Source organism: Lucilia sericata, unplaced genomic scaffold (genome assembly GCF_015586225.1).
Source record: "Lucilia sericata isolate MDLA Ls3-8-SP2 unplaced genomic scaffold, ASM1558622v1 Contig001221F_arrow, whole genome shotgun sequence".
Classification (NCBI taxonomy): Eukaryota; Metazoa; Arthropoda; class Insecta; order Diptera; family Calliphoridae; genus Lucilia; species Lucilia sericata.
In genome coordinates this window covers 88473-111361 of record NW_023995181.1, presented here as the reverse complement: position 1 = coordinate 111361, position 22889 = coordinate 88473, and the positions used below count along the sequence as shown (strand labels likewise).

The 22889-nt window shown below is 32.4% G+C and overlaps 1 protein-coding gene across 2 annotated transcripts; it reads left to right on the top strand.

The window, feature by feature from the left end:
- The first annotated feature begins 807 nt into the window (after positions 1 to 807).
- Positions 808 to 22618, top strand: LOC119610522 (uncharacterized protein KIAA0930 homolog). 2 transcript variants are annotated; one of them, XM_037965770.1, is made up of 9 exons: positions 808 to 1491; positions 4635 to 4801; positions 6116 to 6397; positions 6458 to 6598; positions 6660 to 6841; positions 6901 to 7148; positions 16409 to 18031; positions 18158 to 18307; positions 21979 to 22618. In XM_037965770.1, the coding sequence occupies exons 1-9, from the start codon at positions 1377 to 1379 to the stop codon at positions 22017 to 22019; spliced, it is 2949 nt and encodes a 982-aa protein (XP_037821698.1). In that variant the 5' UTR covers positions 808 to 1376; the 3' UTR covers positions 22020 to 22618. The 2 variants fall into 2 exon arrangements, with proteins under 2 accessions (XP_037821698.1, XP_037821699.1); XM_037965771.1 differs by lacking the exon at positions 16409 to 18031 and having other exon boundaries at positions 816 to 1491; positions 21979 to 22612.
- The last annotated feature ends 271 nt before the right edge of the window (positions 22619 to 22889 follow it).

Genomic DNA, 22889 nt, shown 5'->3' with positions numbered 1-22889 from the left:
TATAGACTAGACTATAGACTAGACTATAGACTAGACTATAGACTAGACTATAGACTAGACTATAAATAATGGTAATTTCAATAAGTGTTTTTCCAACATTTTGCGAAAGTATAAATAATTTTCCATTATAGTTTTCCATAATATTGTTAATAATCATAATTACAGTAAATGCTCAAAATCGTAAGAATATTGTAATATTAACCACACTGTTTTAGCATAAACATAAACATATTTTTAGTGTTGCCAATCATTGTTCTTAAACTACTACTTAAGGGTTGTTGTCTTTGCTAGACAGTTTTATAACATATGGCCATTTGAAATTGTAAGCAGAGCATAGCAAACAGATGTCTTTGAGTTTCCAGAATGTCAAATCACATATGAAAAACATTTTATATACATATCTTGAAACCACATAGAAATATTCGCTGTCACCTCAACATTCAAGTTGTTATGAGAAATATTCAACATTCACACAAACGCTGAAATATGGCGATCAAATAAGGAACATTTTGTTAATGGGTTATCTCCGATACTAAGTTTTGTAAGCTTTGATTTTCAAAGGCCTTTCAAATAGGAGTTTTTCCAGGCAAAAAATATATAAAAAGATACCGGGTATTTACCAAATGGATATTTACCCTTTTGCCATCTCTATAACAACTTTATTTAGTCTGGCAGCTTAAAAGTCAGCATAACAGCTGTGTTAACATATGTCTGACAGCTGTTAAGAAGTTTCACTCTCTTTTTCAGTTTCAATTCTCTGTTATTGTTTTCTTGTTTTTGCTAGAAAAAAAAGCAATTTCGCAATTTAATTTTGTTTACTAAACAATTGAATACTAAATTTAATATTTTGGCAATTGCGCATTACAAAAAAACATAAACAAAACAGAGTATAATTTTGCAAAAATGAAATAAAACACAAAAGAAACGTCAGAAACTACCCTTTTGGAAAAAGAGGAAAAGAAAAGACAACTACTCCACCAAGGTAGAGATTTTTTTGTACCAACCAAAGCAAATTGGAGAGCAAACATTTAACAAAGAAAAGTTGTTGAAAGCAGACGGTTTTTATTCATAGTCATAGAAATAAATTCATAAATTGACAAAAAATTAACATTATTTAGCTAAAAAAGAAAATATAAAAAAGTGTATTTTTAAAATGTTAAAATATTTATAAAAAACTAAAATTAAATCCAAACAAATAATAATGTGGTGGTGATAACTAACAAAGACAAAAGGCGACAATTCCTAAGGTGTCCACTACAAAATTCTAAAGTTTTTTTTTGGAAAGTTTTTTTTTTCTCTATAACCACAATAAACCTCAAGTTTTGGTAACAATTTTAAGTCCCTTACGGTTTAGGAATAGAAGACACAGCTATAACATGTCCTTGGCCAGTGCAGCAGGAGTCTTACTTAAGCCTCAAACGCCTCTACAGCAATTGTTGGAAGACATTAATTTTCAACGCAACAAAGAAATGAGACAATTGCTCAAAGATGGTAAGTTTCAAAAGAATTTTTAATTCTTTTCAAATTACAAATTTTATCTTTAAATTTAGTTGATTTTTTTTAACATGAAAAAAATGTAGAAATTTTTTCTTTAAAAAGTTGTCTACATTTGCACATTATCGATTATTCCAGCCAGTTCTACGACAATCAACCACCCACCTGAAAATGCACATCATTCTTTCTTATTCAGTTAAAATTTTCTGGTTTTGTTATGGTTGGCTTTTTGTTGTTTTTATCATGATTGTTTTTATCTCAACTCTCTAATTCTCTTTCTAATTATTTTAAGGGTTGTTCTACGCAAATTATGTTTTTTATTCGCTTCTGTTTTGATTATTCGATTTGAGGGTAATTAATTGTATTCTTTGTTTTTATTGCGAAATTCGTAAATAGTGTATGTGTGTGAAGATGCGATAAAGAAAGAGAGTGAAAGTGTAATATTTATATATGTGTATAAGAAAGAAATAATTCTTAAAACGCTTCAAGACGTACATACCTCGAATGCCCTACTGTCGCAGCTGACAAGTTTGTTAATATAGTCCATAATTTTAACAATAGTTAATTCTATATTATTGGCTATAGTATAGCCTACGTTATTGACTACAGTTCCTTCTACTTTTGTGTGGTCTAAAGCCTAGAGTATAGTTTAGTCTATCCTAGGTATATTCCAGTCTGTAATATTGTCTCGTTCATTTAATAGTATTGAAGACTATAGGTCAGTCTATGATCTTGTCTGGTCTATAGTCTAGTCTATAGCCTAGTCTACAGTCAAGTCAATAGTCTAGCCTTTAGTCTAGTCTATGGTCTAGTATATAGTCAGGTCTATTGTCTATTCTATTTAATAGGTTAGTTTATAGTCTAGTCTATAGTATATAGTCTAGTCTATAGTCTAGTCTATAGTCTAGTCTATAGTCTAGTCTATAGTCTAGTCTATAGTCTAGTCTATAGACTAGTCTATAGTCTAGTCTATAGTCTAGTCTATAGTCTAGTCTATAGTCTAGTCTATAGTCTAGTCTATAGTCTAGTCTATAGTCTAGTCTATAGTCTAGTCTATAGTCTAGTCTATAGTCTAGTCTATAGTCTAGTCTAGTCTAGTCTATAGTCTAGTCTATAGTCTAGTCTATAGTCTAGTCTATAGTCTAGTATATCGTCTAGTCTATAGTATAGTATATAGTCTAGTATATAGTCTAGTCTATAGTCTAGTCTATAGTCTTGTCTATAGTCTTGTCTATAGTCTAGTCTATAGTCTAGTCTATAGTCTAGTCTATAGTCTAGTCTGTAGTCTAGTCTATAGTCTAGTCTATAGTCTAGTCTATAGTCTAGTCTATAGTCTAGTCTATAGTCTAATCTATAGTCTAGTCTATAGTCTAGTCTATAGTCTAGTCTATAGTCTAGTCTATAGTCTAGTCTATAGTCTAGTCTATAGTCTAGTCTATAGTCTGGTCTATAGTCTAGTCTATAGTCTAGTCTATAGTCTAGTCTATAGTCTAGTCTATAGTCTAGTCTATAGTCTAGACTATAGTCTAATCTAAAGTCTAGTCTATAGTCTAGTCTATAGTCTAATCTATAGTCTAGTCTAGTCTATAGTCTAGTCTATAGTCTAGTCTATAGTCTAGTCTATAGTCTAGTCTATAGTCTAGTCTATAGTCTAGTCTATAGTCTAGTCTATAGTCTAGTCTATCTAGTCTATAGTCTAGTCTATAGTCTAGTCTATAGTCTAGTCTATAGTCTAGTCTATAGTCTAGTCTATAGTCTAGTCTATAGTCTAGTCTATAGTCTAGTCTATAGTCTAGTCTATAGTCTAGTCTATAGTCTAGTCTATAGTCTAGTCTATAGTCTAGTCTATAGTCTAGTCTATAGTCTAGTCTATAGTCTAGTCTATAGTCTAGTCTATAGTCTAGTCTATAGTCTAGTCTATAGTCTAGTCTATAGTCTAGTCTATAGTCTAGTCTATAGTCTAGTCTATAGTCTAGTCTATAGTCTAGTCTATAGTCTAGTCTATAGTCTATGTCTAGTCTATAGTCTAGTCTATAGTCTAGTCTATAGTCTAGTCTATAGTCTAGTCTATAGTCTAGTCTATAGTCTAGTCTATAGTCTAGTCTATAGTCTAGTCTATAGTCTAGTCTATAGTCTAGTCTATAGTCTAGTCCTATAGTCTAGTCTATAGTCTAGTCTATAGTCTAGTCTATAGTCTAGTCTATAGTCTGTCTATAGTCCTAGTCTATAGTCTAGTCTATAGTCTAGTCTATAGTCTAGTCTATAAGTCTAGTCTATAGTCCTAGTCTATAGTCTAGTCTATAAGTCTAGTCTATAGTCTAGTCTATATCTAGTCTATAGTCTAGTCTATAGTCTAGTCTATAGTCCTAGTCTATAGTCTAGTCTATAGTCTAGTCTATAGTCTAGTCTATGTCTAGTCTATAGTCTAGTCTAATAGTCTAGTCTATAGTCTAGTCTATAGTCTAGTCTATAGTCTTAGTCTATAGTCTAGTCTATAGTCTAGTCTATAGTCTAGTCTATAGTCCTAAGTCTATAGTCTAGTCTATAGTCTAGTCTGCAGTCTAGTCTATAGTCTAGTCTATAGTCTAGTTTATAGTCTAGTCTATAGTCTAGTCTATAGTCTAGTCTGCAGTCTAGTCTATAGTCCAGTCTATAGTCTAGTCTATAGTCTAGTCTATAGTCTATTCTATAGCTTAGTCTATAGTCTAGTCTATAGTCTAGTCTATAGTCTAGTCTATAGTCTAGTCTATAGTCTATTCTATAGTCTAACCTATAGTCTAGTCTATAGTCTAGTATATAGTCTAGTCTATAATATAGTCTATAGTCTAGTCTATAGTATAGTCTATAGTCTAGTCTATAGTATAGTCTATAGTCTAGTCTAGTCTAGTGTATAGTCTAGTCTATAGTCAAGTCTACAGTCTTGTCTATAGTTTAGTATATAGTCTAGTATAGTCTTGTCTATAGTTTAGTATATAGTCTAGTCTATAATCTATTCTATAGTGTAGCCTATGGTCTAGTTTATAGTCTAGTCTATAGTCTTGACTGTCTATGGTCCTGACAATAGTATTATATATCTGGACTTACTATTATAATTACTATTTAAATTTATTGAATTGCATATCATTTGTATCTCTTTTCAGACAGTGGTTTTGTTGTTTTACAAGGCACCACCTATTGGACAGATCTATTTGTACGACATTTTCTATTTCAATCGGAACCGGTGCATAGTATTGATTCGGATGATTTATTATTTTTTGTACGTAAGAAACATGTGAAAAGTTCTTCCCGACATATGCCAAAATATGAGGTAAGTAGAAGTGATTGAGTTACAGTATAAAGTAAAAGTTTACAAAATATATAAGAGCTGCTATAACGATTTAGATCAAAAAAGATATTCGGGATGTGAAATCAATTATTTGTTTATCGAAATGTCTAGCTCCGCCTGGTAGCTATGTAGGGTTATCTTCTAGTTTAGAGACATCCGTGTAGCAATAGCTTAACGTACGGGTTTGCTCTAATATTTCGCTTGACTTCGATCTCCCATCTGGGACCAATGTCTCACAGTTCTATTTCTGAAATGCGATCAGGCCTTTTCATATATTTGATCAAATATTACGAAATTTGCGTATAACGAGATTTTCAATACTGATATTTACACAAATGTTAATAATATGTTCAGTTTTTATAGAAGTAAATTAAGGGTTGTTCCACAGATCAATAAACTTTTTATTTAGCAAGTACATTTTGACTCGACAACTAGGAACCTGTTCTTAAATTCATTCAGTTTTAACATTTATAATTTCAAATTTAAAACATTTATAATTTTTTACTTTATTTTACTTATTTACTTTATCCCAATAAACCAAAGAACGATATGATAGCGAAAACGGTATTGCTTTTAAAGGGCGATTATGATATCATATTTCATTATTTAAAACGATATTATTATAATATCGTTTTATATTATTTTGTTTCCAATAAAAAAATTAAGAAAATACAAACATTTGAAAAAAACTTCAAACCTAAAAATAATTTCAATAAAAATTTTCGAACATAAGAAAACTAAAAAGGATATTAAAATAAAATCAACTAAATTATTGATAAATAATCCAAATAAATACGCGAATTTCGTTCGATACTTCAGTTTTGTGGTAAGTTGACATGTATGCAATTTTGAAAAGTTTCAGGTATTTGCAAGACAATGCATAATGTGATGAAAAATATGATTACTTTAAAATATGTATGTATTAATGTATGTATGTAAATATGTACAAATGAATGCAATCCTTCCCTTTTCATGCTTTTTTATATGTATAATAGCGAAATATTAAGTTAAATAGCGTTTTAAATGAAATTTTAAGAATAAAAGAGCATACAGAAAAAAAAACTGAAAAAGGCGATTTAACTATCATTATTTTTGGAAATTATGATAGCGAAAACGATATCATAATTTTATGGAAAAACGATATCATAAGGAAAGGTACCATTTAGTACGTAAATACTATCGTTCTCGATACGAGAACGACTATCACTTATGATATTTTTTATCACCTAAGTGATATCGTTTCGATATCGTTATAATATCGTTTGGTTTATTGGGATTTTTCCATTTTCATTTCAGACTGAGGTCGATGTTTTTCGCAAAGATTCCCGTAAACTACCCATTGGTGATCCCGATGTTGATTGGGAAGAAACTGTTTATCTCAATATGATCATACATCAATTTGATTACACTCTCACTCTGGCCATATGTACAAGAACTTCGCCAAAAGAATTGCAAGTATTAAGACGTCATTCGCAGCGTGTTTATGCTAGTCCAAGTAGAAGAAAAATGGATACCAAAGGAGAGGGTGAGGAAATAACATATCCTCATATCTGTTTTATGGTGGATAATTTTGATGAGGTAAGATTCAGTTTTCTTAAATAGTTAATATCAATAACTGTGTGATTTTATGTTTTCCAGGTTTTTAGCGATATTTTAGTAAGAGATGGTGAAATGGTTTGTGTAGAATTGGTGGCCAATGATAAAGATGGTGCTGTTCAGGGTGTTATATTTTTAGGTTCCATACGTTATGATGCTTTAAAGAAAGTTTATGATGCCCGGGTAAGATTTTGTTTATAGAAATTTTGTTCAATTTAAAAAAAAAATTTTGTAAATCCTTTAGCAATCCAGCTTAAGCTCAAAAGTAGCACAACGCATGTCTTTCGGCTTGTTTAGCAGTGGCGCGGGAGTTCAAACACGCTGTGAATTTGTTAGAATGAAGGGACCTCAGGGCAAGGGTCATGCGGAAATGGCAGTAACCAAACCTAAAGGCTCTGGAGTTGAAACACCCACCAGTGAACCCGGGTATTTTAATAAACTTAAAGTATTATTTTATTTAACTCTAATAATCTTCAATTTTCTAGTTTTTGTGCCACTGATATGTGGGACGATTGGGAAGAGGAAAACGATGATTATTGCACCTATCGCCATCAACGTCGTCTTAGTGATCCCAGTGCTAACCTCAATAATTTCTCACGTTATGCTTGGCGTACAAAAAATTCTTCCGATACCGCTTCTGGTTCTGCTGGCTCTAAGGCTCGTTCTGAAAATGAGGGCCTAGACTCGTTAGCCAATGAAGTTTCCGAAATTGAAGCTGGTGATTTAAGAGATGGTAATTATTTCATTCTTTTTTTAACTTTTAATATTTTTCAATATATGCTTTTTTGTGTTTTTATTTAATTTATTTTAGTAAAAATTTTTTATAAAACAAAAATATTTTGCATTTATTATGTTAAATTTTTTTTTTTTTCTTTAAATAGAAGTTGTTTACCATCTTCTATGTTGAAAATTTTCTTAATAATATAGACTATTCGATCACTTGCATTTATATAGGAAGACATTTGGAAAAAAAAAACCACAGACACCACCACTCACTCATTCACACTTTATCATAAAATATTTTTTTCTACTTTTAATTCAATAATTTTTAAAAAGCATGCAATATTTTTAAATAATTTATTAATATAACTTTTATATTTGTTGTTGTTTGTTTAATAACTTTGATTTTGTTGTAATTTAAAACAACTATTGGTTATGAATCCTTTTATAAAGTTGATTATATATGATGTACCTTCTTTCGTCCTTGAAACGGGGATCATTCAGATCAACAACAACTTTTAGTTGGTTTCCTTCAAAGCTTATAGACTTCTTCATCTTCTTTGTCAATGTTAAAGACTAATCATCTTTGACTGGAAATACTTATTCCTAATACATCAATCAGTTTAAACAACAAAAACTGACTGCAGGCGTTCATCCAGCTTTCATTTTTTTTAACGGTGATCATTATGATCTATAACAACTTTCTGTAAGATTCCACCAATGCTTATAGACTTCTTAATCTTTTTTGTCAATATTGAGTGATGATCATCTTCAGAACTTTAAAGAGTTTTTGCATTGCTGAAACACTAATCATTACGATCGATAATATTTGTCTCCAGTCTCATGGATTTCTTCAACCTCATTCTAATATTTATAGTTAATTATGCTTAGAATTTTAAGAGCCGGAAATGTACCAGCCTTCTTCAGTGAAATCGATAGCAATGCGATCGTTGACACCGCATTAGGAACGTTCACCCAGACTCATATATTATGTCCCCTGAACATTCATCCCTAAAATAGGAATCATTCCGATCGATGACAGTTGCCTGCAGCTGCCTTTAGGTTAGGGTTGATCATGGCCAGACCTTTAAAATGCGAGATCAATTCGATCGATGGCACCAACTTTCTTCGTTAAAATAGAGAGTAATGCGTTTGATTAGACCTCATTAGAAATATTCCTCCAGCCTTATAAACTATTTCACTTTAAAGAGTTCTGTCTGAAGATGTATATCTTTATCTCTGAAGTTGGAATCATTCCGATAACTAACAGATGCCTATTAAGGCCCATAGACCTCATCACCTTCAATGTTTAGGGCTGATCATGGCGTGACCTTTAAAAAAACGGGATCAATTCGATCGATATCAGCTCATTGGTAGTGTACATCCTTGTTCTGACCATCTCAGATACTTTTTTCCTTGTGGATGAAGATAAGTCAGAGATTCACCAGCTGTATGTCCTGAAATAGAGATTAAAACGAGCGAGGACAGCTGATTAAAAGTGTACATCGTGATACATAGACTTTTTAATCAGCTCTTTCAATGATGACGGCTTAGGTTGTTGTTGTTGTTGTAACAGCTAAAACTATACAATAATCTAGTTGGGGCATTGAGCCTGTTGCTCCATCCCGATCGTAGTTGTGCCAGAACTACTCTTGTTTTATGCGGCAGTTTATCTTCCGCGTCTGCTATGGGCGGTGTGCGACCTCCAAGTACGACATTCATGCGGTATCCAGCGACCGCGGAATTTATGGCGTCTTTATGATTGTCGTTCAAAGCTGCCTCGGGGGAGCATCCAACTGTGTGATGTTAAAGTTGGGATGACTCCTCCGATGACATCCCAGGAGGAACTGTTTAGTCAACATAACATTGTGTTCCTTGACTGGAAACGAAGGTCCAAGTGCAGGTGATGTTCCGAGGTAATTTGTAAGCAGCCCGTTACAGTCCTTAGGGCGGCATTTGGCACCACTGGGTATCACTGATCGAAGCTGACCACACTGGAGCAGCATAATTAACCACTGACCGACCAATCGTTTTATATGTAGCTAACAAGGTTTCTTTATCCAAACCCCCAAGTGCTTAGGTCATCAGGTTGGGTCATGTTGTTCCCTTTGTGTAGACAGCTTCTTACTCAAATCTTCGAAACCGCTAGTTGGTGATGCCTTTTAATCAGAAAATGGCATCATTCTGATCGATGACGGCTACTTTCTCTGATCTCGTTCTGGCTTTCGCAGATTCTTTCTAAACTCATCTATTACTCATACTCAGCAGGTGGATCTACATCACCTTACGTTCCCACGACAATCGTTTCTTCGCACCGGAACGACTCGGTTCAACGACCAAGGATTGTCAACCCAGCCACACCGACTTTACACGTGTCGCTGCTACAACAACAACAACATCACCTTACAGACTGGACCAATTTTTTCGTACTTCTCGACATTCTGTCAATGTTTCGTTTTAATTACAATAAAGGACGCTATTTTATCCAAATAGGCAATAGATTTTCTTGTGACGCTCTTCTCCTTTGTTCGACCAGGATCATATTCCTTCCACAACGATCTTCCGAACAGGATTGGAGATCTTAATATCATTCGAGCTTTCTGTTTTTTCTTTAACTCAACTTAGAGGACCCTTTAACAGATAATACAGTGATATCGTACTCCTCATGCTTAGAGAGCAGAGCGACTTCCTCCTTTAAGTGCCATCAGTGTCAGCAAATGAACTTTTTGCTCCTTGGTTTCGCAGAAAAAGATTGTTCGTATGAGTAGATCCCTCTGCAATGATCTTCATACTCAGAGAGGAGAGTCATAACTTTTAATATCTGAATGGCACTTTTTTAGCAAAGGACTCCTACGATAACTTTAGAAGACCATAATTATTCACCCACAATTCGAAATCTTTGGAAATTTGATTACTTTCGGTTAATTTAAGTGTACTTTTCAGTGAGAGAGGATATTCTTCTAACTTCTGAATGTCACTTCTTTTTATGGACTCTTACGATAACTCTAGAAGACCATATCTTTTAACTTCTGAATGCTTAGAGAGCAGAGTGAACTCCTTCTTTAAGTGCCATTGGTATCAGCAAATGAACTTTATGCTACTTGGTTCCGCAGAAAAAGATTGTTCGTATGAGTAGATCTCTCTGCAATGATCTTCATACTCAGAGAGGAGAGTCAACTCTTTTAGGATCTGATTGGCGCTTATATTAGCAATGGAATCCTACAATAACTCTAGAAGATCTTAATTATTCACCCACAATTCGGTTAATACAAGTTCCGTATTTCAGAAACAATCATTGTGGAATGAAGATCTACTTAAAGTGCTCTTCTCACTCAGAGAGTACATTCTTCTAACTTTTGAATGCCACTTCTTTTAGGACTCTTCAGATAACTCTAGAAGACCATATTTATTCACCACCTAATTGGAATCTGTGAAAATTTGGTTCTGTCAATATAAGTTCCGTATTTCAAAAACAATCGTTGTGAAATAAAGATCCACATAAAGTGCACTTCTCACTCTGATAGAAGAGTGAACTCTTTTAACTTCTTAATGCCACCTCCTTTAGAACTCTTACGATAACTCTAAAAGACCATGTTTATTCTCACTCTGATAGTAGATTCAACTCTTTTTAACTTCTGAATACTATCTCTTTTAGAACTTTTCGGATAACTATAGAAGATCATATTTATTGTAAATATTTCCTAAGGTATCCTTTTCAATAAAAATTTTATACAAAAATGTATAAATTCCTTTTTAAGAACATCTGCATCAACTATCGAAACGCTCATAACTTTATAATCCTTTTATTATTTAAATATATAGTTTTATGAATTCCTTAATTTGTTTTTTTTTTTTTAATTAAATAGCTTTTTTTCACTTCAAATTATTTATATTCAAATTACTTATTTATTATTAACTTGCTGCTGCTTTTGTAAATTTATTTAAACAAATTCTTAATGTTTTCCTCTATCCTTTTATACCAAAAAAAAAAACAAAAACCAAAAAAAATTAAATTTTTATTAAACACCATACAATTTATTATAAACCTTCAACACTTATTTTATACATATTTTCTTAATGTAAATAAAGAAAATATATTTTTTTGAAAAACTAAACCAAAAAAAAGTAAAAAAAAAAGAAACTCTATATAGATTTGCCGAGAAAGCAGGACTCATCTGAAACTTAATCTCTCTTTAAAAACAATGTAGAGATTTTGAATGCATAAAAACATTATTCTCCAATTCCCAGTATTTGTTTTCTTTAAGTATTATTTTCAATATTTTGTTTTTCTTTTGTCCGAAAGTAAATATTTAAATATATATATTTTTTTTATTAGCTGAAATGCATTTTTCCTTTAAATTTTATTTAAAACTATTACTTTTGTTTACTTTTGTAGAAACTTCTTTTATTTTTAAATTAACAATATAAATAAAATAATTATTAATACTCTTATAGTTTAATAAGAAAAAAGCTAAATATTTATAAAAATTAAGCTTGTTTTTGAGCCTTTCTCAAGTTGCCTAATCTTCTTTTCCAATTTACTGTAAAAATAAAGCAAGATGATTGAAAAGTTTTAAGTGTGAAAGAATAGAATCTGAGAACCCTTTTCTCTAAAAATTTAAATGAATATATTTATTATAAAGTAAATTTATAGCTTTATTATACATTTATAAATATTTATCTGCTAGTAACCCGGAATCTAATACACTCACCATTCGAAATGTTTGGCACCTTAGTTAGGGATGACCGCATTCGCCGTGATATCATTGATAAACCTTTAGACCAGCTTGACTATAGGTATAGATTCGAATATAAATTTTAAACCAGCCTGTTAAACGATACCCTGATTTAAGAGTTTGAATTAATCTTTTGTTCCCTAGGTTAGGTTAGGTATTCAGGCTGCAAAGACGCACACTTGGGTCCTGTTGGTCCCTTTGTGATACCTGTAAAGATAGTAAAATATAAAAGAAAGAGAGTAGAGGGTAGTAGAATATAGTTTAGGATTAAGTCATAGAAGAGAAGTTGAAGTGGAGGAGAAGATTGAAAGCTCTATCCTTGTGGACTGGTGAGTGCCTTAATTATGGCTTGGTGGTCCTAAAACCAGTTACTGTGCCTGATGAAGGCATTTATGTTATCCAGTCCTAGACTGGATAGTTCTGACAAATCATCAAATAGTCGTTTTCCCAGATATACGGATCGAGTATCTGCTAGCGCAGGGCATTGACAGAGAAGATGTTCAATAGACTCTTCCTCCTCTTCGTCTTGACAACTTCTACAGCAGTCGTTGTGGGGAATTCCAAGTCTTCTTGCATGGTTTCCCAATAAGATATGCCCCGTAATGACAGCAACAAGGTTGCTGATATGAGGGCGGTTTAGTTGCAGAAGATATGACGTGCGTTTACTGTCCAAATTTGGCCATATCTCCCTGGTATTGATACAAGTTGGTTCATTTCGCCATCTTGTCTGAGAAATTTCATAGAACTTTCCATCTATTATGGTCTTGCAGGCTTTTAGCGGTATTCCGCAAAAGATGTCTATGTCCCTGTCGGACATTGAGGCTCCTAGTTTCGCTAATTCATCAGCGATATAGTTGCCAGTCAAATCCCCGTGTCCCCGTACCCATTTGAGCACGATTTTTTTGTTCCCTATGTGCAATATAAAAGATTTAGTACCATCAGTGTATATCATATATGAGACATCATCAAGTATTGACTCCATCGCATTTAGGCTGTAATAACCAATATTGTCTGGTAATTCCCTGTGATCATTTGGTTGATCACATGATCATTCAGATTAGAAGATTAGATTTGGACTAGACATGATCATTAGATCGAAAAGGAGAAATCCTTATCAGAAAATTGTTTTTAGGGTGCAACACGGTCTGGGAGTCCCCATAGATATTGAATATGATCACTTCTCGACAAAGACATTAAGTATAAACTCATGTCCAGATTGAGTGATTGATAGTTTTTTGATTTAGTTTAACATAAATTGCACCCGATATTCTTTTTGCTCCCTCTGTGATATCTGAAACGATATAAAAACTTGGAAAAGCAAAACATTATAGAAAGGAATGCAGGATTTCAATTTATAGTAGAGCTTCTGTTCCGAAGTCACTATAGTGTCTCATATATCACTACTTCTTGTGACACTATAAATCTACATTAGTTACTCTGAGGATATGATAATCAATGACTCCTAAGAAACCTTTAATGCTATCAAAAGGTGCTGTTCCGAAGTCACTACAGTGTCTCATATATTACTCCTTCTTCTGACACTATAAATCAACATCAGTTACTCTGAGGAGATGATAATCAATGACTCCTAAGAAACCTTTAATGCTATCAAAAGGGGCTGTTCCGAACTCACTACAGTGTCTCCTATATCACTCCTACTTGTAAGACTATGAATCCATATCAGTCGCTCTGGGTCTCTTCACTCATATAAGTAGACTATTAAATGATTTGAACTCCTGTTTAAACAACAAACGATATTTCAGTCTGAAGAACTCTGCAACCAATTTGAAGTGTGAAAGTCATCTTGACCCCAAATTCCAAACATTGCTCACTCTCCTTTTAGAGTTCTGCGTTAATATAGACAAACTATGTGAAAAGAAACTTTCCGGGTAACTCACATTTTTTGAGATCACGAATCCAAAGTGGCGTCTACGATCACGAAACCAAAGTGGCGTCTACGTTAGCCATTCCACCGCAAGATAATTTGGAAGACCTAGTTGGATTGCTCTAAACTGGAAAAAAAACGGATCTGGGGATCAATAATGAAAACCCAGATATCGAAATATATTACCGTCTATCTTATCACAACACGGAACAGACTTTGTTTAAGACATTTAGAGCAAATATCACTTGATGAGTCTAAAGACCGTAAGAGAACAATAACCGAACACTCTTCAGTTGCAAACTATATTGCATACGGGTACAACCCCACTCGGGGATAATCGCAAATGATAGAACATATGTACTTACGACATTTCCAAAAATATTTGCTATGGAAAGGAATGCACAACATAGGGTCTATTATGTCATTATTAGCTTCAGTAATCCAGGCAACTAGAAGCATCTATCATTATGTATAAAGTATTAATTTGACTTCTTCTGAAACTAAATTGTTAAAAGGAATACAACTAAAGTGAACAAGGATAATTTTTTTCAAACTACATCAATCCAAGTAGTAAGGTAACCCTTCTCGTAGTGCGGTGATCCTGTGTTGATAATTCTGCTGCTTTACGTGCAGATTATCCAAAACATTCTTAACAGCTTTAGCCTTCGACATTTTAGGTATTGCTAACGATTCTTTCCTATTTTGAATATCGATCCGAGTTAGTTTCCCTTATTCAAAGTAATCTCTGGACTTACTTTGCAGAGACAGTCCACGAGCATTGGATAAATGATCTGGTATCCTTCAGATTTGATTGATTCTTTATCACATCATGAAACTGTCGAAATTTCTGAAGTAGTTATTAGTTTATTGAACACTTTTCTGGATCCTACTATAGCCATAGTTATTTAAGTTTCCAATGAATTCTGACATTCAGGAAACTAGTCAGGTAGACACCAAAATATTCTATAATTTGGAAACAATAAAACATGCCTTTGGTCTTGGTAAGGTTAGCCTTGGAGCCACGACAATACCTACCACCAGAATTGTGGCCTCATAGACCTCTTACCTGTGAAAAACCTCCAACTTTTTAACACCCAGTTTAGTATTTTGAACTTTGAGAGTACAGGAAGAACCCCCTTATTGCCCAGTTCTAGCTTAGCGCTCTCACAAGAAGTAGGGATACTTTCCACCATTATCCTCGTCGACATCCCTGCTGAACCAGCTCCTCAAGTTCTCTATTTGCGGTTTGATCTTAGATCTTCTTACCACTGTAATTTTGATTGACGAGTTACCAGCAGAAATCGACACAATGTCTTTGAAGTAAGATTTTGGTTATCCTTTCCTTTCCGGCGCCTATCTTCTTCGTTTCAGACACTCTTCCCTTTGAGGTTGATTTGTCCGATGCGCTCGCCTTTACAATAGGTTGCTTAGCTTTGTCTAATTCATTTGTACGATTCTGTCTGAAGAGTAAATTAAGAAAGGTATGCCTTGTCTTTGTTAGTATATTTGAAGACGGTAGCTATTTTTCTTCTTTGGTTTGTTCTCAATGTTCAGTTCTTCGGGAGCTCTTTGCGTCAGGGGAAAGAATCCGTTGTATCCTTCGGAATGTCCTGGTATTAAACAAATATGGTCTTTTGCTACATCTTCTTTAAATTCCTCCCCTGTGCCGCAAATAACGGTTTTTGGTGATCGATAGCTTATATAGTATGAACATCCGCCCGGCTTAGAGATCCCTCCGAATATATCATTCTCTTTAACCACTAAACGTTTGCCAATGGCATGATGTACACTTTGTTCAGCTTCACAGGAGATCTGTTTCTCTTTGAGATAGAGTTTAAAAGGAATCCGATGTACATATCTATCGAATTCATCCGGGGATTAATCCAATATGATCTTTAACTTACTCCTCTTTGACCCGGATAGTCGTTTTTTGGGAGGTCAAAAGCTTAGGTATGCTAACATTCTCTTCTTTCTTATACTTGTTGGGACTAGGTGTTCTTATTATCATCTGAGGATTCGGAATCTGAATCCTCACCCGTATTAAAAAGGCTTAAGACTCCATCCCCGAATACATCATTCTCTTTCAGCTCGACCTTTTTAACACTAACATGCTGTACACTTGGCGCATAATCCGCCACGTAGGCACACTCCCTAGTAGTCTATTCTATATTTATAGTTGAAGGGTTTAATATGATCGAGTACACTTTCTTACTTCCTTTGCTTCCTTCAAATCCTCTGCTAAAGGCACAAAAATTATTAAATTTTTAATAAAATAAATGTAAAAATTGTTAGTTTTTTTAAATAATTTTGCAATTTTTTTACTTAAAAGAATTCTTATGCCAGAGATTTTGTAATAATACACAACTCCTTCTCACACTGAAACTGCTTTTCTCGATAAACACAGATTCAATATCACAAACTCTATCTCTCTCTCCCCTCAGTTCATAAACTCATTCATTTTACACCTCAAATTAATATAAGTTTTCAAATATGATTTCATTTAATTTGCATATTATTTTTATAATTTCATTAATATAATTTTAAATTTATTTTGCGCCATTTTTTTTGTTGTTTTTGTGTTTCTTATGCTAAGTTTAAAATTAGAAGTGACAGAAACTTAACTGCAAACAAATGATCTATATTTATTTGTAGATCTGCGTCCTGCTTTCTCGGCATCCGAGGCAAAAATACATACAAATCCAAATTGTGAAGAGCTTAAAATCTTATTAGACAAACAAGACACAACCATCACCACCACCACCACCACCACCACCACCACTATAACTGCTATAGCTACTAAAACAGAAGCACATGATGCGAAAAATGAACATGATCAAGAAAATTCACCAATTAAAGAAACCACCTCTCTACTGGAGCAGAGTGGCATACAAGATGCCATTGAAGCGACCAATGAAGCCGTTATTGTAACATCTCCCTCATCGGTGAATGGCAAAACTACAGGGTGTGGAGGTAACTGCTTTAAAACGGGCAAGAAATGTAAGAAACGTTGGATCTCTAACAATTCCGATAAGAATACCCCACAAATGTCGGAAATCTATTGTCCTACATGTGAAGATTTTGCCAATGAAACGCCGGCCTGTTTGAATAAAATGCCGGATAAGAAATCGAAATTAAAGCCAAAAACTATACTAAGTGTGGAAAGTGAGTTGGTGGTAACGAAACGGGGTAGTCTGAAATTTACAGATAAGAAACCCAGCTCTACTATAGGTAGAAGTTCTTCTCTCACGACAGCAGATCGTAGATTAAAGAAACCGGAAATTATATTAAATAAAAAAGATAAAACTAAAGCCAAAGACAAGGAAGAGAAAACAAAAGAGTCCAATAAAGAGATCAAAGAGAAAGTAAAAGAAAGAACTGCCAAAACAAGTCTCTTAGCTAAAGTATCACCCAAAAAGTTAAGAAACCAAAAGGCTCTTAGTAACAGTAATAACACTAATGAGAAAACTAAAACAGCAGCTAAAAACAAAAAGGAAAATATCAATAATAATCCGGAAACGAAAATAACTAAAACAAACAAAAAACCCGAAGAACCAAGAAAAGACTCAAATGATTCTTGTCAAGAATATGAAATAGCAGATGATGCTATATCTCTAAATGGTGGCGGGGATATAACACAGGTTTCCGAAGGTGTAGCTAAAATGGTAATACTAACCGAAACGGACTCTATGATTACAGTTAGAGGCAAAGAAGAATTACCGGTAGTAGAACAAACACCCAATAGCGCACAATCCTCGCCCATACCTCTATCACCCTCCTCCAATTCGAATTCCAATGATAGTGAAGCCATCAAACCACAAACCACTACAATGTATCAATTTGAAAAATGTGTTCGTGTACCTGTAACCGCAGACAGCCATCCATTGCAACCAATAAATAATACTGATTCAGAAACTGAAACCTCTAAAAATGATAATAATTCCTCATTACATAACCCAAACTTGAATGCTGGCCAAACAACTGACGAACTGACCACCAGATCATCACCTCACTCTAGACCAGCCTCGTTAAATGATTGTAATGGTAATTGTAATAATAATTCTGCCTCGTGTAGCACTTCACCCTTATCACCGCCCTCGGCGGAAGCTGAAGATTTACAACAATCTGCCAATTTTGCTTCAACATTGCCACGTACTAAACGTACGGCCGCCATGCAAGCATTTTATAATCGTGCAATTAATTTAGTACCCAAAAGACGTACACCAGATGGTACCACCATTTACTATTGGTGTGATTTACCTAAGAAATCATTAAAAGGTGATGAATATTTTAAAGGTTAATTGTTGTTATGAGTTTTTAATGTTTTAAAAGATCTGGAAATATTTTTCTCGACTTGATTAGTTAGCATTATTATAATGTTCTATTTTACTTGTTTATTTACAGAACTCGATGATGGTGCTTATAATCCCTTGTGGGCTAGTCGTGGTTTTGCCCAATCATTTCATTTTTGGAAAGAAAACCGCCGCCAACAGTCAACTCCATTAAATGCATTCCTTACTTATGTTACACTGCCTTGGTGGAGTATAGCTAAAGGTAAGAATTTTAATTTCAGTACGGATTGATAGGTTAGCAGGTTGTCCTCGTAGTGTCGACACTGGGGACACACTGGGGACACACTTGGGTCCAAGACGTTGACCCTTTTGTAATAACTGAAAAGACAGAAACGCTGTAAGACCCAAGTATTCGTTTGTCGCAGGAATGAAGGAACTTAAAAGTGAAGATAACAGGAGTGCCACTAACTAACTAACTAGCTAACTAACTAACTAACTAACTAACTAACTAACTAACTAACTAACTAACTAACTAACTAACTAACTACTAACTAACTAACTACTAACTACTAACTAACTAACTAACAACTAACTAACTAACTAACTAACTAACTAACTAACTAACTAACTAACTAACTAACTAACTAACTAACTAACTAACTAACTAATAACTACTAACTAACTAACTAACTAACTAACTAACTAACTAACTAACTAACTAACTAACTAACTAACTAACTAACTAACTAACTAACTACTAACTAACTAACTAACTAACTAACTAACTAACTAACTAACTAACTAACTAACTAACTAACTAACTACTAACTAACTAACTAACTAACTAACTACTAACTAACTAACTACTAACTAACTAACTAACTAACTAACTAACTAACTAACTAACTAACTAACTAACTAACTAACATAACTAACTAACTAACTAACTAACTACTAACTAACTAACTAACTAACTAACTAACTAACTAACTAACTAACTACTAACTAACTAACTAACTAACTAACTAACTAACTAAACTAACTAACTAACTAACTAACTAACTACTAACTAACTAACTACTAACTACTAACTAACTAACTAACTAACTACTAACTAACTAACTAACTAACTAACTAACTAACTAACTAACTACTAACTACTACTAACTAACTACCTAACTAACTAACTAACTAACTAACTAACTAACTACTAACTACTAACTAACTAACTAACTAACTAACTAACTAACTAACTAACTAACTAACTAAGTAACTAACCAACTAACTAACTAACTAACTAACTAACTACTAACTAACTAACTAACTAACTAACTAACTAACTAACTAACTAACTAACTAACTAACTAACTAACTAACTAACTAACTAACTAACTAACTACTAACTAACTAACTAACTACTACTAACTAACTAACTAACTACTAACTAACTACTAACTACTAACTAACTAACTAACTACTAACTACTACTAACTAACTAACTAACTAACTAACTAACTAAACTAACTAACTAACTAACTAACTAACTAACTAACTAACTAACTAACTAACTAACTAACTAACTAACTAACTAACTAACTAACTAACTAACTAACTACTAACTAACTAACTAACTAACTAACTAACTAACTAACTAACTAACTAACTAACTAACTAACTAACTAACTAACTAACTAACTAACTAACTAACTAACTAACTAACTAACTAACTACTAACTAACTAACTAACTAACTAACTAACTAACTAACTAACTAACTAACTAACTAACTAACTAACTAACTAACTAACTAAGTAACTAACCAACTAACTACTAACTAACTAACTAACTAACTACTACTAACTAACTAACTAACTAACTAACTACTAACTAACTAACTAACTAACTAACTACTAACTAACTAACTACTAACTAACTAACTAACTAACTAACTAACTAACTAACTACTAACTAACTAACTAACTAACTAACTAACTAACTAACTAACTAACTAACTAACTAACTAACTAACTAACTAACTAACTAACTAACTAACTAACTAACTAACTAACTAACTACCTACTACTAACTAACTAACTACTACCTAACTAACTACCTACCTAACTAACTAACTTAACTAACTACTAACTAACTAACTAACTAACTAACTAACTAACTAACTAACTAACTAACTAACTAACTAACTAACTAACTAACTAACTAACTAACTAACTAACTAACTAACTAACTACTCACTAACTAACTCACTAACTAACTCACTAACTAACTAACTAACTAACTAACTAACTAACTAACTAACTAACTAACTAACTAACTAACTAACTAACTACTAACTAACTAACTAACTAACTAACTAACACTAACTAACTACTAACTAACTAACAACTAACTACTAACTAACTAACTAACTAACTAACTAACTAACTAACAAACTAACTAACTAACTAACTACCTAACTAACTACCTAACTAACTAACTAACTACTAACTAAACTAACTAACTAACTAACTAACTAACTACTAACTAACTAACTAACTACTAACTAACTAACTAACTAACTAACTAACTAACTAACTAACTAACTAACTAACTAACTAATTAACTAACGAACTAACTAACTAATTAACTAAACTAACTAACTAACTAACTAACTAACTAACTAACTACCTAACTAACTACCTAACTAACTACTAACGACTAACTAACTAACTAACGAACTAACTAACTAACTAACTAACTAACTAACTAACTAACTAACTAACTAACTAACTAACTACTAACGAACTAACTAACTAACTAACTAACTAACTAACTAACTACTAACTAACTAACTAACTAACTAACTAACTAACTAACTAACTACTAACTAACTAACTAACTAACTAACTTACTTACTACTAAGGCACATTCCAGAGAATGATTATCACCAAAAATTTGGAAACTTTTCGAACCAAATATTTCGAATTTTGTCTCACAATCCAAAAGTAGTTAAAGAAGTTCGTTCCGGAGCAAAAATCAAATTGTCATGGGAACAATAACCTGTTGGATAAAGAACATTTGGCACAATTACATAACGATATCACAATGGGGCTATTCTTGGGCCCAAGTAAGCTATGCCTATAGCTAAAGACGACTTCTGCATCCCCCTGATTCTTGTTCTGCTAATACCGCATCCTCCTTAATACATTCAGAGAGAATGAAGATATTTAGATACATTATAGCCAAAATACAAGATCTTGTTTTAACAGCGCTTTTTGTCTGCAATCTTTGGCAGATACTTGCGGTGAGTTCACAGATGTCTTGAAAGGACATTATGTCCATTCCTTGGCCTTCAAAAAGAAGAATTAATGCAGCTTTTTTTAGAATTGTAAATTTTAACTTCGATTCAGCAAAGTTTTGATTTTATTTAATAATAAGGTCAATATCTTCTATATTAAAATTATGAGGAAGGTCTTCGTCCTCAGTTTTTTTTTTTTTTTAACAAATCCCAAATAATACCGGGGTTTGATTGGGATTTCATTCTTTCCTCAAATTTAACGAAATATTTCCAAGTTTCTAGTATATTTGCTAGATATTGGTAGATCTTCTTAAGATGCTATGGTTTTGTTGAAATAATATGTATTTCATGGACCGGTTTATATTATGGAATAATGCTGTTATTATACTCGATATACTTCACAATCTTCTACTAAAAGTCGATGCCACCAAAATCGAATAGTTGTAAATCGTTGATAACTTCAAAATTAATTGACCTATTAAAATATAACTTTTGATTTTAGTAGACTATTTTTTCCTAATGTTATGCCAATTCTCTTTCTAAACAGATTTATCCCGGTTCCGAATTCTAAATTTGTATTTCTTTTATCCTTTTAAATCACTCTTCTAATAAAATAATTATATTTTATTTTCTTTGCAGATTTGTTGGATCATCGTGAAACACCCATTTTAACTTTTTAGTATTAAATTATTTTTTTTTGTGTTACTTTTCTAATCGTGTGAGTTTAGGAACATTTCGAATGTGTGAAAAATGTTCTTAAATTTATAGCGATTTCGCATTCCCTATTATTATAATGATATGTGTTTGCTGAACCTATCTATACCAAAATTCTGTGTTTCGATTTGTAATTGAGAATTTTAAAAATATTTTAACTAATAATTTAAAATTAATGAAATACAAAGTTAAATCTTGCCATAAAGCGGAAACATTAAAAGATTCCAATTATAATGAGGATTTATTAATATAAAACGAAAGTTGCTTTTATGAAGCAGTGCTATACTATATGTTGTTTTCGAAACACAGAATTTAATGGAATTGTTTTAGACTTAATATCGAATTCCTTGAAAGAATTAACAAAAAGATTTTAAAAGCATATTATAATTTAAAAAAGAGTTTAAAATTAACCTTAACCATTTCTTAATTGATCTTTTGCCACATTTATTCTAAAATATTTTATATTTTTTTATTATTTTTTAAGGTTATCCATTGTCTCGTAATACGAAAAGTAATTTTTTTCTCAATATTTTCTCTCTAATTAACTTTCACTCAATTTCGTTTTACGTTTACAAAGGGATTGTGATGTTTATTTTTTATAAAGTGTTAATTTTTTATAATTTATATGTATAATTTATTAATAAGTTTAATTTTCTATTTATGTACTTAATTGGCTTAAACGATTTTAGATAAAATTACATTTATTTTCATATAATTATTACAATGATTCCTAAATTTAACTTACAAATTATTATATTATATTATTAAGCATATAATCATCATACATACATATTTACATACATATAAATTAAATTATATGAAAAAGTGTTAATTTG

Bases quoted from the DNA above. Each gene is read 5' to 3' on its own strand.
- LOC119610522 (XM_037965770.1), top strand. From the start codon at position 1,377: ATGTCCTTGGCCAGTGCAGCAGGAGTCTTACTTAAGCCTCAAACGCCT. The intron at 1,492-4,634 runs GTAAGTTTCAAA...ATCTCTTTTCAG, and splicing joins GAGACAATTGCTCAAAGATG to ACAGTGGTTTTGTTGTTTTA. The intron at 4,802-6,115 runs GTAAGTAGAAGT...TTTTCATTTCAG, and splicing joins GACATATGCCAAAATATGAG to ACTGAGGTCGATGTTTTTCG.